Below are 16,629 nucleotides of genomic sequence, written 5' to 3'. Positions count from 1 at the left end.
TACATATTCATAAACAATTATGCATATTTAAACTTTTCCCCAAACTAGTTTACATGCTCCAAGAACGGTTTAACATGTCTCCTCCTCAGGACTGCCTTTTTAGAGCATGTGCATTTCTTGTCTGTGGTTTTAGTCTGTTCTTACTGTCACCTTCAGCTTGGGTTTTGGTCCATACTTTCTACAGACAGTAAATGCTGATAGTTGTGATATCAGTAGCAGGGGGTCTTCATCATATATTCATTGGATGTTATCCCAACCAAGCAGGCAGTTCAATTACCATAAAAAAGCATAACTGTATCAGCTATTTCACTATTACACCTATATTACTGTGTATTACTGTGAGCACGTGAAGCTGAGTGAGTTGCATGAAATACAGCACTTGCACCAAGGAACCAAATGCTGTACAAGATGAAAAAAAAAAGCAGCAGCAGAATTTACTCTGTTTGAAGTAGTCAATATGCTTATCCCAGTTTCTGTTAGGTTTGTGTATTGCTTATTTTTCAAGCATCATACTTGTTTATAAATTCTTGTTTGTATATGAGCATCCTGCATAGGGAAATTTATTTTTATTACAATCAAAATCAGTTTAGTGGGTATTACTGTTAGGGACAACATAACCTTTACTGAGAGGTAACAAATTAATAATCTCTGGAAGTCTGCAGAAGTTTCAAAGCTATGAACAGAATTTCTTATTCAGGTTGTACCACTGAGGAAAAAATGTGACTTTAGTTTACTACCTTATAGCATGGATGACATAATAGACTACAATTTTTTTTTGTCTGAACTATGGTTGATGTTGTATCTGGAGCCTTACCTGGACTGGTGAGCACTTAGTGACACTCTTCTTACCTGTAAATAGCAGTTCTATAGGCAATTCCAGGGAAAGCTTGCAGATGGTTCATTGTAAAAAGAAATTTCTAACACTGAAAAGAAAATGGTGGTTCACATACCAAACTTACTTACTTTGGCAGTTTATGAAATCTGCGTTTTCCTTACCTTTACAGTGAAGTCAGAAATGACACCTGTGCTGATCTCATGTGCTTGTCAGGGTGACCACAGATACCCATAGCAGGAAGCATGGCATTCCCACCTCTCGCTGAAAAGCAAGCTTGAATAATAATAATAATAACTCCTCTTGCTCCTTGATGATCCATCTATCACTCTATTTTTCAAAGGAAAACTTAGTCTGACACTTGCAGTGAGGAAAGAGTAGGCTCTGGCAACTCTCTTGTCCTTCAGGAGGAAAGGAAAGCATCTAGACTCAGTGCAGGTATTCACTATTTCCAGTAGGGTTTAGATGAAACAGTGATTGCATTAGAATTAAAGGTTGAGTTTTGGACTTCAAAAAGTCTGTAGGCTTGTAAACTGCTTTTGATGAATCTCCATAGCAATATTGCTCCAGCAGGAAAAGCAGAACTGCAATCATAACCACACTTTAATGTCTGAGGAAGATGGGAGGTAGAAGAGCATGGGGTGAGTCAGCACACACTGTGAAATACTCATTCATGAATCACCTGAATGTTGGCATAAACAGGTAACAGGGAAAAACATGAGTGAAGCTGTAACTAATATTTTGAGACAAAGCTTTTTTGCAGTGTAGGTGCTCTCCACTGAGCTGTGCAGAAAAACTTGGTATTTTAGAAAATTACCAGCCAGCTCCATTCATTTCAACAAGGGTTTAAAACTGTTTATTCCCATTTTCCTTTGAACAGTTTATTTGAAGTGAATTCAGAAACATGCAATTTAACTACCTGCACACCTATTATTCAAACATGTCATTACCTCGAGTTCGTCCATGTAACAGCAGCAGCTCCAGAAGAATGCTCACTCTACCCAGGAAACAGCAGCAGCCCCATCTGCTTGGCTGAACAGGCACTGTTTTTCACCCTCTCCAACCCCTCACACTCATCTATTCCAGCCAGGAGGTTTTGCCTAAAGATCCTTCTTTCTGTGTAGGTGCCATGAGGTACAGATCATGTGAAGGTCCTGTGTGGCAGGTCAGCTTTATCTTCTGCACTGGAAGGGCATGTGCCTCACATAGCAAATCCTGTTTGTGCACACAAACCCTTCTGTCTTGTCTGAACAAAAAAATTGGATCACCTACCTTGGTTTTCATGCCACTACCTCAATCAGCATTAACCCTACTAGGAAAAGCCAACTAGCTTGTCTTGGGAAAGAGTTTCCTGGCATAACCAAGCACAAATTACTTACTCCCAACAATGAAATCACTAGATGTCATACTTACTCTATGAGGAACCAAGCTGGGGACAGAGTTTGAATTAACTAGTATTTTCCTTGATGTATTTTAATGTTTTCTTGACTGAGGAGCATCAGCTCCTCCCAGATTCTCATCTACACTGTTAATGGAAAATCAGACCCATATTCTTTCTTCATTTTACTCCTTTGTTTTCTGCAAAGTTTCAATTACAAGTTTCAGGAACAACACACTTCTGAGAAGAGTGCACAACTAACTGTTTGCTGACATAGATGCCTAATTTTCCTTTAATCTCCAAAGTGTGATTTTATTATGTGTAATCAGACCTTGATGATAAACTTGTATGCCAAGCAATGAGGAAGCCCTTGAGCCCATTAGGGGAATTTTTGGGCAGATGTCCTGGAAGAATCTGCCACAGGCTTCAAGGAAGCCTGACTGCTTAGGATGAGACAAAAAGCTTCTCCATGGTGCTGTGCAACACTAGGTAAATTTACTTCATCCCCTATATGTCAGTGACCTTTGCCTTGCCCCTGTACCCTGAAACTATTGGCTCCTGCCCCCAAACTGAACCTGAGACACTGCAGGAAATCCCAGTCTTTTGTCACTGGAACCTTTTGGTGGGGTTCTAATAAACCTCTCTGGAATACCATACAGGAGACCCTTTCCATGTTTCTTCACTGACCTATCCGTGGTGTGTGTGAGTTTTGGATACAGTGATTGTCTGTTCCAACCTGAGCAGCTTCCTCAGGAGACGCTTTGGACTGGTAGCAGCAACACTATCTATTTTCACACTGCTACAAAGCAATGTTAGGGTATTTCTCAGGAGCATCTCTCCAGGTGTGGCCAGCCAGAACACAACACATCAGTGCAGGAGCTCAGGACCTCTGAACAACAAACCAATACAATTTTGCAGAAGCAACTTATTGTTTACATTATGCACTTATTTATAGATTCCAAAACTAGTGTTCACATCCTCACACATTTCTTGATTGGTGCCTCTATCCTGCCCATGTGTTCAGCACGCACTTCTCAGGATCTGTGATTGGTCACAGTCCAGGCGTTTAACTGCCCTCTGTTATCTGGTTCTTGTGCTCTTGTTTTTCTGTTTCTCAGCTTCTTCTTTCTTATTTTAGAACAATTTATGTTTCAGCAACCTTGACAAATTCCAGAGGGTCTGATAAGAGATTCTACAGATGGTTTGGCTGGAGCACATTATGGCCTAAGTTGTTCAGATACATTGCTATACTCCAGGACAAAAGAATGTGAGTTAACTTCATTGCACAAAGCAGTGACACCATAGAACAACATGTACTGCCACACTGTTAATCCTGTATTTGTCTTTAAGTATAGTCAATAAATTAATTCAGTAAAGCTGGGAAAGCTTTTCAAATATGTACATGACAGCCTTCTTTTCCCTCAGCATTTGGATTAAAAACTAAACCCAAAACCAGCAAACCTTTTCCTGTCCAAACTCTTGAATGACTAACCAAGCAGGGGAGGTTTATTACCACCATTCATGAGGTTCTGCTGCTCTTTACCTTTAACTAATGCTTCTCCATTATGGCTGCTTACAAAACCCTTCAACTTCAGGCATTCAAGGGAAAAAAATACCACAGTTTGTGTCAAAGCCATATTTTAGTATTTCCCAGCCAACAAAGATTGCTGCCCAGTTGCATGAGCAGTCACAAAACAACACTGCCAACAATCTGCTCAAATATCCATGTAAAGAACTGAGACATCCTGTTCTTCTTAAGGTTTGTGTTTTAATTATCCCTAATATCCCACACATCTCTGAGCTATCACACATGGCTTAGGATAAATGTTGTTACTTACCACATGGATTCATCAAACATCCTGGTCTGGGATTCTCTGAAATGAAGTCAGCACATCAAGTCATGGACATTGTTGGTAACATTTGTTCAAGGAGTTGTAAACTAATTTAGTCAGAAAAATCCTCTGAAGGTTTCTTCTACTGTGAAATGTTAGTCACAAAAATCAAGTAGAGAGGGAGGATTCAGAGCCTTGCATGGCTTTAAATCAAGGCAGATCCCTGCCAGTACACACAATTTAAGGCAGCACAGATCTAAATACAATCTCATTTTTGTGACAATGCACAAACCTGCATTGAAGTTCTTTCTGAATCAATCAGGAAGAAACCATTACAGCCATGAGTCCTCACTATTATACACTGCACAAACATAAATATTCATGAAGTTTAGAACAAACCACAGATCAGTTTAGAAGGGCTGCTCTAAAAGCAAGAATGAAAACCTTTTGTAAACAAATTCAGGACCACACTGACTTTTACCTTCTTCCCCCTTATCCAATGTCAAGTTGTCAGGGACTGTTCACTCAGAGGTTCTGTAGCAGAATCAGAAATTGAGCTTTGCTCCAAGTGCAATCAGAATAAAGAGCAATGAGGCCACTCTGCCACATGAGTATCCATCTGGCAATGCCTACAGAAGTGCCATGGAGCACTATCCACCACTGGTCACTGCCACCACAAAGGAATACATCCAAACTCCAACACCACCAGGCACAGCAGAAAGAAAACACCACTAACAGAGTTCATAGTTGTTAAAGAGGTCTGTTTATTTGCTGCAGGGTCCAACACTTTCTTCACTGCTCCATAAGCATGGTCGACTTTATTTTTGGTGCACAACATTCTCCTTGCTCTTTGCTCAAATGGCTCAGTACAGTGCCAGCACAATTTTCAACCCATCACCTTTTAAGCAACACCAATGATTGATGAGGCAAATAAAACCCAAACCATGCAACATGTGTTAGGCTGATAAAATTAGGCTATTTATATATTTACATAGAGAATGTTCAACATTGCAACCTGCTTGCAGACCAAGTATCCAAACAGCTACATTCTGGTGTAAAATACTCTTTTGTTTAAGGTTTGGTGTAAAAGCTACTTACTTCACAATGCCTTTAACTGGATTCTACTGTACCTTGACACAGAATTTCTACACACCAGCACTACACACTTGCAGTCATACCTTGCAGAATGTGTAAGGCATTTACAGACATCCGATTGCTGTGACCACAGGAAATCCACTTTCCAGAGCTTTCAGCCATGACCTTTGGAAACCATGAGAGTCTTTCAAACACAAAGGGTGAGTTCATATGAGAGACATTGTTCATCCAAGAACTATAAACTTGTCATTTCTTGACACTGCTACATACAACACAGATACAATTTAAGACTAATAAATTATTTTCCTAAATAAAAATTTGTTCTTAAACCCCACTGGGTAACAACAGGGCTTAGGCACTTCTGAAGATTTTACATCTGTCTTTAATATGGAAGCTTCAGACTACAAAATACAGGACAAGCAATCATCTTGAAAAGGCAAAATTAATGACTGGCAAGAAGCAGGTCAATAATCTAAAAGTAGTCTATTTCCCTGGATTCCACATCCATACAGAACTTCAGTGACCAGATGGGATTCTATACATGAGGGTCTCCTGAAAGAAATCTGTCTGCAGAGCCAAGGACTTCACTGCCTGAATAATGAACATACTTTGGGAAAAACATATTACTGTGAAAAGCCACCTGTGCAAACAATTATCTTTTCTGGAAAACACACCATGCCCAGAAATAGAAAACTATAAAAATAGTAACAGCAATCCAGAGCCCAACATGCCCAAGCCTTGTAAACAATGAAGACCAGGAGAATAAAAAGAGAAGGAACAGGGACCAACACAAACTGGATTAGCCAAGACAGCTGAAAGACTCATCACTTCCAAAAGCATTTTCTTTTAAGAGGAGATTCAGAATCCACCTTGTCCTGGCTGGCAGTAAGAGAACATAATTTCACATACATGGTGGTCTCTAAGGCAGAGCAATAGTCAGCTAACACAAAATAAATAATTAAAGAGCTTTCTTTTTTTTTTTTTTTTAAAAAAAAAGCTTTTTATACTGGCTAAATTGATAGCAGTGAAAAATTTGTTATGGGTGAAAATATTCACATCCTTGTATTTGACATCTATCAATATACAACATCTAGGAAGAGCTCAAGTGGTAAGCCTTGTTCTCCAAAGGGAGTGAGTGGGCAGAAGGATGGAAGGACTTAACTGAGCAATGAGGTATCGTGGAATTCCAAAAGAAAGAAAGAGAAAGAAAGAGAAAGAAAGAGAAAGAAAGAGAAAGAAAGAGAAAGAAAGAGAAAGAAAGAGAAAGAAAAAGAAAGATAAAGAAAGAAAAAGAAAGAAACTTCTGCAAAGTTTCCCAAATTTGTTAACTGAGCTGCATCTTCAAACATCAGTGTAACCAATGAAACCCACTGTGCTCCAGCCACTAAGACTGACAGCCAAACAACCTTCATGGCACTGCAGGACATGCCAGCTCCATCTGCAGCAATTACTTCAATGGCCAGTGGGGTGAATCCTGCTTACTGCTTAGGACCCACAGAATGGAACCCCCTCCAAATTAATAGGTTGAGAGGTTCTTACTAACATTCACTTTTCTTTTTTGATGTAGTGCAATACCATGCTAAGGGTCTAGTTGTGCCATCCTGACCCAAACAAAGCTTTTTGATCAAATTCCCTGTCCATCTGTCCACACAAGGCAACAAATTATAATTTTCAGGGTTTGTTTAAAAGCAGAACAAAATGTGAAATTTCATAACAGAAAGTGGGAGCCACTGGTTATACATAAGAAGTCCAAGACAGCTGTTGAAAGAAGGAGTAACTGAGAATCTGGCACATCTTTGCTTCCAAAAAGCACTATTGACATTCAGTAGACTTTTTGACCTCTGTTTTCCATGGATGTCCATGAGGGCATACTTGTAGTCCTTTTCTACTAGAAAAGGTGAGTCTTCAACATACGTATAGCATATCCCACTAGCAAGATACAAGAAATAAATTTACTTTTTTTAGGACATTACAGCCCTTCAAACACTAGACATCAAAATCCAACCACATACATGTAACAAAGCAGATGATATCTCCTGAAACACAGATGTAGGATCTAAACTGTACCTTCCATAGCACTGCTTTTAAGCTAATGCAGTAGCTTAGAATCATTCCTCATTTGCTTTGAAATCTTACACAGCAAGATTTTCTCAGTCTTTCAAATCACACAAAGTTAAGCCACCTAAACATAACACACAACATCAAGGGAGCATTACAAATTCCTGTCCACTGAGAAGTGATCAGGCACCTAGCACTGAGGGTCCTATCTGGATACACTTCCTTTTTACATTGTTCCTCCAGCTTCCTGACTGAAAGGTACCAATTGTTATGATTAGTACAAATGTGAGCCCTCTCTCCCTTCCCTCTGCAATGAACATTTGAAGGAAAACCAAACGCTGATTTGCCCAGTTCAGCAGTATGAAAGCACAGAGTAAGGAGCACACTGAGAGGCTTGTTTTCTAGCTGAGGAGTGGTTTAATTCTCAGCATGAGCAAAGAGAGAATATTTGTACCGACTGATGGCAGGAACACTACCTGTGGGATCTCAGGTACCCACCCAGGCTGCGTGGCAAGTTCCTTGAGAGGGCACTTCAGCTGCAGAGCGAGGACTCCACCTCTCCCCGGGCTCAGGGGGAAAGCCTGGGGCAACCAGGTTAGATGGTGGAAACACCCTCACATCCACACAGACCACAGGCAACATTCCAAGGCTGCAGCATGAAAAGTGGGTGTGCTGGTAATGACAAAGGGAACGTTTTTCTAAGGCCTTGCAACGCATTCGAAGCCAACTGAAAACTGATCAGCTGTCCCTGTCATATACTCATGCTGCCAGTGTAAGAAAGGCTGCCATGCTGTGCTAAGGGGACAACTTCCAGGCCTGGCCTCAAATACAGACAGACACCCTGACTATGCTGGAGTCATCAGGGTCGGCTGAAGGGCAAATCTGGTCAGCCTTTATGCTGAAGTGGCGCTATTTCCATGGAATCTAGCCTGAGGAAAAAAAGCAGAAAGTCCTATTTGAGAGGTTAAGTCATTAGATGCTACTGTGAGAGTAACAACAAAGCACTTGGGAAAGACCAGGTATGAGGGAGACAAAGGTCCAGGCTCAGAGCACATGCCACAGCATCAGGTTTAGGTGCTCAGAGTCTGAAAAGTGACAAAAATGGCATCTTTGCTCTCCCTTTGTGCATGTACTGGAGTCTCATGTGCCCTAAGGGACATGGCACCCCTCTCACTGCTTTGTGGTCCTAAATAAACCCAAGTATGTACTGTCTCTCATCAAAATAGTTAGCCAGAGTACAGTAACCTCAACAATCAATAATTTTGTTTTTAAATGTCAAGGACAGCAGTTTTGCTGTTTAGAGAGAGCTGAACTTCATGTGTAAACATAAGGCTGTTTTCCTGAGAGCTCCTGGCACATCATTCTCAGACCTCCCACTATGCAATTTTTAGTCACTTTTCAGAACAGAATTACGTTTCCATCTTTTGTATTTCAAGAAAGCTCTCTGTGCTTCAGCACGTAGCAACCAAAGACGGAAAATCTGGGTAAGCTGCCTGACCACAAAGCAGCTCCCATGCCTTCCTTGGCTACAAAGGGTACTGCAAAGACGACTACAAACTCTCAAGTCCAGTGCATGCAGGAGGATGGGTTACTGGTAAGGTTTTAGGCCTTTTGAGACCAATTAGTCTCCTGTTTTTTCACTTTAGACTCAAACTGGTATTGACTCAGCTGAGAGAAAGACAAGCAGCATTAGTACTGGAGAAGAACCTCAGCTTTACTATAGCAGCACATTTTAGCCTTCTTTTCATTGGCTCATTTTCTTAGCCAGTTCTTGAGGATGAAAATGTTGCTGTTCTTTGGTAGATACGGAAATCTGTCAGCAGCTTTCACCTGTCCTAACACTGACACATGAAAAATGGGAACGTTTTCAACCTCTTCTAAGCTCTGACCTGACCTGCTGCACATACCAAAACAGCAATGCATCTTTTTCCTTTTCTTCCCTTAGGAGGAAGCTGCTCTCTCCCCACTCTGCTCCACACATACACAAACACACACACACACACATGCACGCACACACGCACGCACACGCTCGCACACGGCTGATCGGACGAAGAGAGGGTATGGCCAGAGTCTATGGGACAATGTCCAACAGCACATCATTATGAAATTCTTAGAATGTTTCTCCCAAAGAATATAAAGTTTAACACATTCTGTACATATTGTTGGCTTCTTAGATATAAAGTAAACACAGTAGCAAACTGTCCATAAGGTGTTGACTCAGTTTAAACGCAGCCCCTTCTCATTTTGTCTTGCTGAAAGTCCTCTTCCAGTCAGAAACACTCCAGTGATGTGGGCATTTGGTGTGTGACAGCAGAGGAAGGAAGAAAGAGGCACTTTTGATCGGCTGGTATTCCTGGACGTCTCTTTTTCCTGCGGCGGTCTCTGTTCCCGACACTAGATGGTAGTGTTAGCACAGGAAACTGCTGTGGATAGGCACTTGGCAACAAGGCTCCAAGGCAGTGCCCACTCTCTGCTATGTCATCAGGATTGGTTTCTGCCGCACTTCCAGGATATCTGGGCATGGGAGAGAAAAAAAGAGACACAGCCAATTTAAGAGGCTGCTGAAAGCAGCCACAGTACCAGGAAGCACAAAGAACTGGAGACATAAACGTGGACTGTGGCACAGCCCACTAAGAATCTAAAACATGATGAGTACATGGCTTTGTCTGTTAAAATCTGAGTTAACCAGGATGCAGCTGGGAGGCACTGAAAGATGACAAACTGCATCATGTGGAGAGGACAGCTGATCTACTATCATTTATACTGTAACAAAGCAACATACATTAGACAGGGAGTGGCAATATTTTCCAGGGAAACAAGTGTAAGTGCCATTAACAAAAGATGCCAAGGGGTTTCCCATTCTTGAAGGGACAAATGCAACATCGCCGAGTCCCATAAGGAGACTTCTGTGGGTGCAAATAATTCAACTCTTTCATTCATTCTATAGCCCAAAGCCTACATTTTTGCACTCAAAAAGCTGCCATGTAAAAACATTTACCTTTTTGGCTCTTTAATTTCATATTGTCCAAGTGGGACAGAATATGAACCTTAAAACTTCTGTTGTAATTATGGGCATCTTTCTAAATATAGGCAGTAAAACCAACATGGCAGGCACTATGCAGAAATATATGTAAACTGGGCTGTGATGTCCTTTTCAAGGCTACACAAAGAATAAGGAACATGGGAAAAGGGAACACACAATTAAAAGGCTGATCAAACACAACTGCATGAAAAGGATGACATGAGCAAAAATTGATCCCCAGCTCCAGAGGGCTCCAGACAGACCTGTAAAGAATTAAACACAGTGGAGGGAGTCCAGTGAAGGGCCATAGAGATGACTAAAGAACTGGATCATCTGACATATGAGGAGAAGCTGACAGAATTATGATTATCCAACATGGAGAGAAGGGTCAGAGTAAAGTCTTATCAACAAATTCAAGACATTTTAAAAAGTACTTTGATCACTATCACTGGGATTTTAATATCTTAGCACAGGTTTCCTGAACTACCCAAGAGAAATGAGCACCTTTCCCACTTCACCCTGCCCCACACGTAATACTCCTGCTACCTGGAAAGCTGTCATTGGCACAAATATATTGATTACAAAAAGGCCTTGGAAACAGGGCCTACACAACATGTGAAGCAAAAGAAAATGTGTGTACGGAAAATCAGCAGATGAAAATTCTGCCTTACAGCCCAGAAATTTCATGTCCTCTTTCTGTGTATCTCAATAGATACCCCAATTCTTGAAACCGTATGTTCAACTTAATTTGTTGAACTCAGAAAGGATGTTCAAGCTCAAAGCCAGGATTTGAGCATGGAGGCATTTGTGCCACCCTCTTGAGCAGATATTAAATGCCAGCAGAAACAACAAATCTTTGAATTCCAAAATGCCTGTGGTGAGAGAATGAGTAAGCTTGGTAACTCCAGCTAACTTGTTGTAAGACTATCAACACAATGATCATAAGGAATAATTATGTATTTTGCTGAACCATTGTTCAAAATCCATCCTTAATTACAAATTACTGATTCTTTACTGGAATCTGTAATTTCTTCTAAATTGAAATCAATTCCTATTTACAACAGCATTACAGAGAAATACTTGTTCCTCTGTCATAATAGTGGAATCCCCCAACATTGTAGGCTGCGCACAATGCATGTCAAAATTCACCTGTTAAAATTCGATGCAATGGCAAAGTGACATATGTTAAGTGTGCATAGAGTAGAAAGTTTTCATCTGTTCTGTTCAGCTTCAGCCACGAGCCCACCAGCGAGCGTCCTGTTCCAGACAGGGACCGTGACCGGAGATTTGTCGCGTTGTGCAGATCTGTAAAGGCAGGAAGAGACAGCAAGCCTCAAAGGACTGTACTCTACTGGAACACTTGTGAAACTCAAAATAAGACAAAAGCTTCCTATTCATTGTTTAGAAACAAATCACATGCAGGACACAATCATAACTGCTTTTTTAAAACATTGCCTGGCATGGAGTTCACCATTTACACTGAAGTTAATAAATGGCAGCAGCAGCAGCTGAAAACAATAGACAGGAGAGGGTTTGTGTTACCATACTGCACCAGCACAACACTAACTCAGCCTTACCTCATACACAGAATCATAGAATAGCCCTAAAATTAAGTACTTACTCATGCAGAAATTCACCAAGGTAACAAAATAGAAATTGATTCTTTTGAAGAAAATTGCCATCTAGCAGACATGGGGAGATTTAACATTAATACCTCAGTTTCCTGCACACCTCCATGCACATTGTGAGCCACATCTAAGACCCTTCAGTTGAGCCATTGTCTTCAAAATTAGTTTAGATGTCCCCAAGTAACCCTTAAAACAGAAAGATACTGAGTCCTCTCTGGGCCAGAGGAGTTTTCTATAGGTACAGGTCTCTCCCACAGCCATGTGCTGCATTTTTGGTGTTTTTAAATCTTTGCTCTATTGCCCTGTAAAATTCAGCCACATCCCACAATGCTAAAATCAGATGTTGAAGTCGATTCATATCAATTCATATCAATTCTGAACCAGAGTGATCCAAGCACTGGGACTGAAAGCAGATCCTGATATAAAGAGGAAAATCACAGTGGCAGCTACTCTAGAAAGATGTGTAACAACGTGGGAGGAAAAAACCTGAAAAATCTTTCCCTCCTTCCCTATACATATGTATAGCCAAGCTGTCTATTACCTCTTCCCATGCAAGACCACTATGCCAGAAGCACTGTGGTGATCACAGAATCACAAGGTTGGAAGAGACCTTCAAGACCACTGAGTCCAACCCAGTCCTAACACCTCAATTAGACCATGGCGAGTGCCACATCCCGTCTATTTTTAAACACATCCAGAGATGGTGACTCCACCACCTTCCCAGGCAAACCATTTCAGTGCTTTATCACCCTTTCTGTGAAAAACTTTTTCCTAGTATCCAACCTAGTATCCATTTCCCTTGGCGCAGCTTGAGACTGCGTCCTCTGGTTCTGTCAGTTGCTGCCTGGTGAAAGAGACCGACAGACTGCTGTTTTAAGTTCCCAGCAGATGTCTGGCAGGTTGAAGTCACCTACAAGAACAAGGGCTAGTGAACCTGAGACATTCTCCAGCTCCTTATAGAATAAGTTGTCCACCTCTTCTTCCTGGTTGGGTGGATGATAACAGACTCCCAGTGGGATGTCAACTTGTTGGCCTTCCCCTTAATTCTTAGCCATAGGCATTCAATGTCATCATCATTAGTTTCAATATCCATGGCATCAAAAACCTCCCTAGTATAAAGTGCCATTCCTCCATTTCTTACCCCTTTTCTGTCTCTTCTGAAGAGCTTGCATCCATCCAGTGCAGTGCTCCAGCCATATGAGTTGTCCCATCATGTTTCCATGATGGCAACTACATCATAGCTTTGGTGTTGCACCATGGCTTCCAGTTCCTTTTGTTTGTTACCCATGCTGTGTGTGTTACTGTACATTCATCTCAGCTGGGCTGCTAAGTTCACCACTAACTCAGGTTTATCATCCTTGGGCCTGCTTTCAGAGAGCCCAGCTGCATCCCTTTCCCCCTTCAAACCTAGTTTAAAGCCTTCTCAGTAAGTTCCACCAGTCCATAAACTAAAATCCTTAACAGAAAGATGGAATCCATCCAGTTCCAGCAGGCCAGGTGCTGAAAAAGTTGCCCCATGATCGAAGAACCCAAAATTCTGTTGATTACACCAACCCTTGAGCCACTTGTTAATAATGCAGGCCGCCTATTCCTTTTAACATTTTTCTCCACCACCAGAAGGACTGAGCAGAACACTACCTGTGCTCCAGCCCTATCAACGACTTTACCCAGTGCCCTAATGTCCTTTTTTATTGCCCTCACATCCCTCTTTTCAGTCTCATCATTACCAACCTGGAGTATCAGCAGTGGATAATAATCAGAGGGCTGAATCAGTCCAGGGAGTCTCTTGGTAATATCCCATACCTGAGCCCCAGGGAGGCAGCAGCCCTCCCTGTGGGATGGGTCCAGTCAACATATGGGGCCCTCTGTTCCTCTAAGAAGGGACTCACCTACTACAACTACCCTTCTTTTCTTTTTAATGTCAGAGGTGGTGATCCAGCCCACAGACGAAGTGTAATTAAGAGGCTCACTGGGTAGATAATTTTCTCTTTTAATCACCCTGCTGCTCACCAGAGGAAAACCCCACCCTGCACCAGGCAAGAATGCCTGCCTTCAGGGCAGAACGAGCTGACTCTGGAAGCTGAAATAAGCACAACTCTCCTGCTGTACCATGCTTGCACACAGCAAAGCCACTGAAGTGAGCCTTGATGGGCTGTTCTGTTCACCACAGGTTTGTCTGCACTGGGGCAACTCTGCAGCAGCACTGGCTGTACCAAGGACACTGCTGATCTTTACACAATCCACATCTTTTCCTCCACCCACAAAGCCAAGATGCACCCAAATCTCTGCTCCTATCTCTGCATCTTCTGCATCTGGCTTTTTCATGCCAAAGTTTCACCACTGCAGCTCCTGTCCTGAGGAGCACTGGTAAGACACTCAGGTTTCTGAAACTTGTAAAAAAATGACAGTTTAGTTACTATTCCTTCTAGAAAACTCATCTCTGAAAATTCAATTTCCTAGCATAAGCTGTTAAAATATTCCTCTTTTTATTTTTCAGATGAGCAACAATAAGGTCAAAACACTTAGAAACCATTTCTTGGTATTTTTATAAATGCTATAAAATATCTGAAAAATCTAAAATTTGTTTACTTCCATAAATATATTAGAAGGAAAAGGATACGAAAATAAAATTAATGTCCATCATTACCACTGAATACTCTAGGATCAGACCCTGCAAGACAACCCTGAGCAGGCACTGCACAATCCATGAGGGCTGCCAGAGAAACACCTTGAACTCTGTTCTATCCTGGGCAACCTCCAAAATAAAGATACCAATACCAGGACTACACGTGGGGGAAATTTTCCTTCTCCTCACACTACCCTGTGCCTAATAAACCATACTAAAACACATCTCATTTGAAATAACATACATTTTGATTAGGAAAATTTAGGAAAAAGAGATGAGTGAAGGTTTTTATTGACAGAACCCTGAATTAGCTACCACCAGTTTAAGCTGCCACAGAATTTGCACTGAACACTGTCACTTCAGTTTGTTTTTTAAGGTGCAATTCTTTATTAGCTAGGGTGGTCCAGTGCTGCTGATAGGCAACATCTTTGCTACTTCAAACAGAACTTGTAATCTGGAAATTACCCTTGGGTTTATCTGTTAGAATGCTAACACACACAGTTAGATTTTTTGACTGAATTGTTTATTTTAAACGTATGAGAAGTAGTTTGGACATTGACATTTTTGAGTTTCCTGCCTCACAAGACTGTGATGTGATTGGGATTTATATACTCTATTCTGAGTCAGGCTCCAGCTTGCCGTTGTTTCCTGCTGAGTAACTAGAATTTAAAGGGAGAGTTCCACAGGGCATTAAACTATTATACAGACAGACTCATTAGGTTTTCTCTTTATAAAGTTCAGAACTGATTCAAAGCACTTATTGCTGAGTACATGCCTACCCCACTATACCTGGAGAAGTACCCCCAGAGAGTGTGACATCTGGGAAAGTGGGAGGATCTCAGCTGCTCCAGTTTCCCTCAGATGGGTCCACACAAAAGCAGTAAGTTTTAATATATTCAGGAGTTGTGGGCTCCAGCCTTCAAAGAGATGCTTAAGCCTGTGAAAAATCTCATTTTCAGAGAGACACTGGCTGTATGTTGTTTTTCCACCCTGCAAACTTTGAAAACCCTGCACTGGGAACCCTTTCCACAGCTCTGTGCCCTCTCCAGACAAGTCTGTTTAGCTGTCAATACTTCTCTTACCTCCACCATCATCATCTCTGAAGAACTCCTCACTGTCGTTTGCTGAATGGGACTTTTTCATCTCAGCAATTCGATTTCGGGGCACTTTTCTCTTGAGGGATGGGGAGAAGAAGGATGGGCGGTTGTTACGTTCTGGGGTTGGTGGTGTGCTGAAAGAAGTAATCTGAAAGGGAAATAGAAGAAATGCTGGAGAAATTCTTGGTTATCTCTCCATGTGCCACAACGCAATCACATGTGTAAAAATCAGAATGATGACTGCTATCTAGCTCTGTTTTATCAAAGTGGCTAGAGAATTTAAACTGAACAATCATCTCAAGATGTTTATCAAGGGGAAAATATTTTGATGTATCACAAACCTCAACTGTTACATGAATAATGAAAAACCTTTCTCCTCAGATAGTCAATTTAAACAAGGATTTGCAGTCATAATGGCACAAAAATAGTAATTTAGGCACCAAGAACGTTAACCTTATTTTTGCATGTTGAGATGCAGGAGACTTAATATGCACTAAGAATGTACTGTATTGAACACACTCAAAATGTGCATCTTCATTTCTTTGGCACACACAAGGCAGCAGTTTCCCTGCTGGGAAGGCTATCCCATGGGAACCCCGTGGAAGGTCAATGTCCCTGGGGAGCAGGGTCACAAATCCCTGAGCCCAGCACACTGAGGCAGAAGTTAAGTCAATGTTCTCTTTTATGTGTGTCATGTTTCAATACTGGAAGGAGAAAATTAAGCTGTGGTACCTCAGAAGATTTGGTTAGTCCAAGTGATGACAAATACAGGGATGAAACTGTCTGTGCTGAAACTCAAGTAAGGAACAAAACTATGGAGAAACCCTTCCTTCAGAGCAGTAGTTGTCACTGAATAAACTACAGTTAAAGCCAAGTACACCTGTTTTAGAGAGAACTGAAACATAGTGCTGATGCACTGGCTTTGATTGCAGTATTTGAATAGTTTAATTTCAAAGGGAAGAAAATAGGGATAACTACTTTGCAAATGGACATGAGTAACTTTTATCTTGTCCTTCCTTCTTCACACAGTCAATTTTACAATCCTGTAAATCTCCCTGAGC

At 41.4% G+C, this 16,629-nt stretch overlaps 1 protein-coding gene across 4 annotated transcripts in view; it reads right to left on the bottom strand.

Moving 5' to 3' along the window:
- Positions 1-4,782: 4,782 nt before the first annotated feature.
- KIAA0930 (KIAA0930 ortholog) overlaps positions 4,783-16,629 on the bottom strand; it is a 74,142-nt gene continuing 62,295 nt past the window's right edge. For all 4 annotated transcript variants that reach the window (XM_015628381.3, XM_015628382.3, XM_033514415.1 and 1 more), the window contains exons 8-10: positions 15,554-15,716; positions 11,367-11,522; positions 4,783-9,709 (exon numbers count right to left, since the gene is read on the bottom strand). In XM_015628381.3, the coding sequence (XP_015483867.1) occupies positions 9,669-9,709; positions 11,367-11,522; positions 15,554-15,716 (360 nt within the window). In that variant the 3' untranslated portion in view covers positions 4,783-9,668. The remainder of the gene's footprint in view (positions 9,710-11,366; positions 11,523-15,553; positions 15,717-16,629) is intronic.

Source organism: Parus major, chromosome 1A, assembly GCF_001522545.3.
Source record: "Parus major isolate Abel chromosome 1A, Parus_major1.1, whole genome shotgun sequence".
Taxonomy (NCBI): domain Eukaryota; kingdom Metazoa; phylum Chordata; class Aves; order Passeriformes; family Paridae; genus Parus; species Parus major.
The sequence above is the reverse complement of the archived record's forward strand: the minus strand, read 5'-3'. Positions and strand labels throughout refer to the sequence as shown.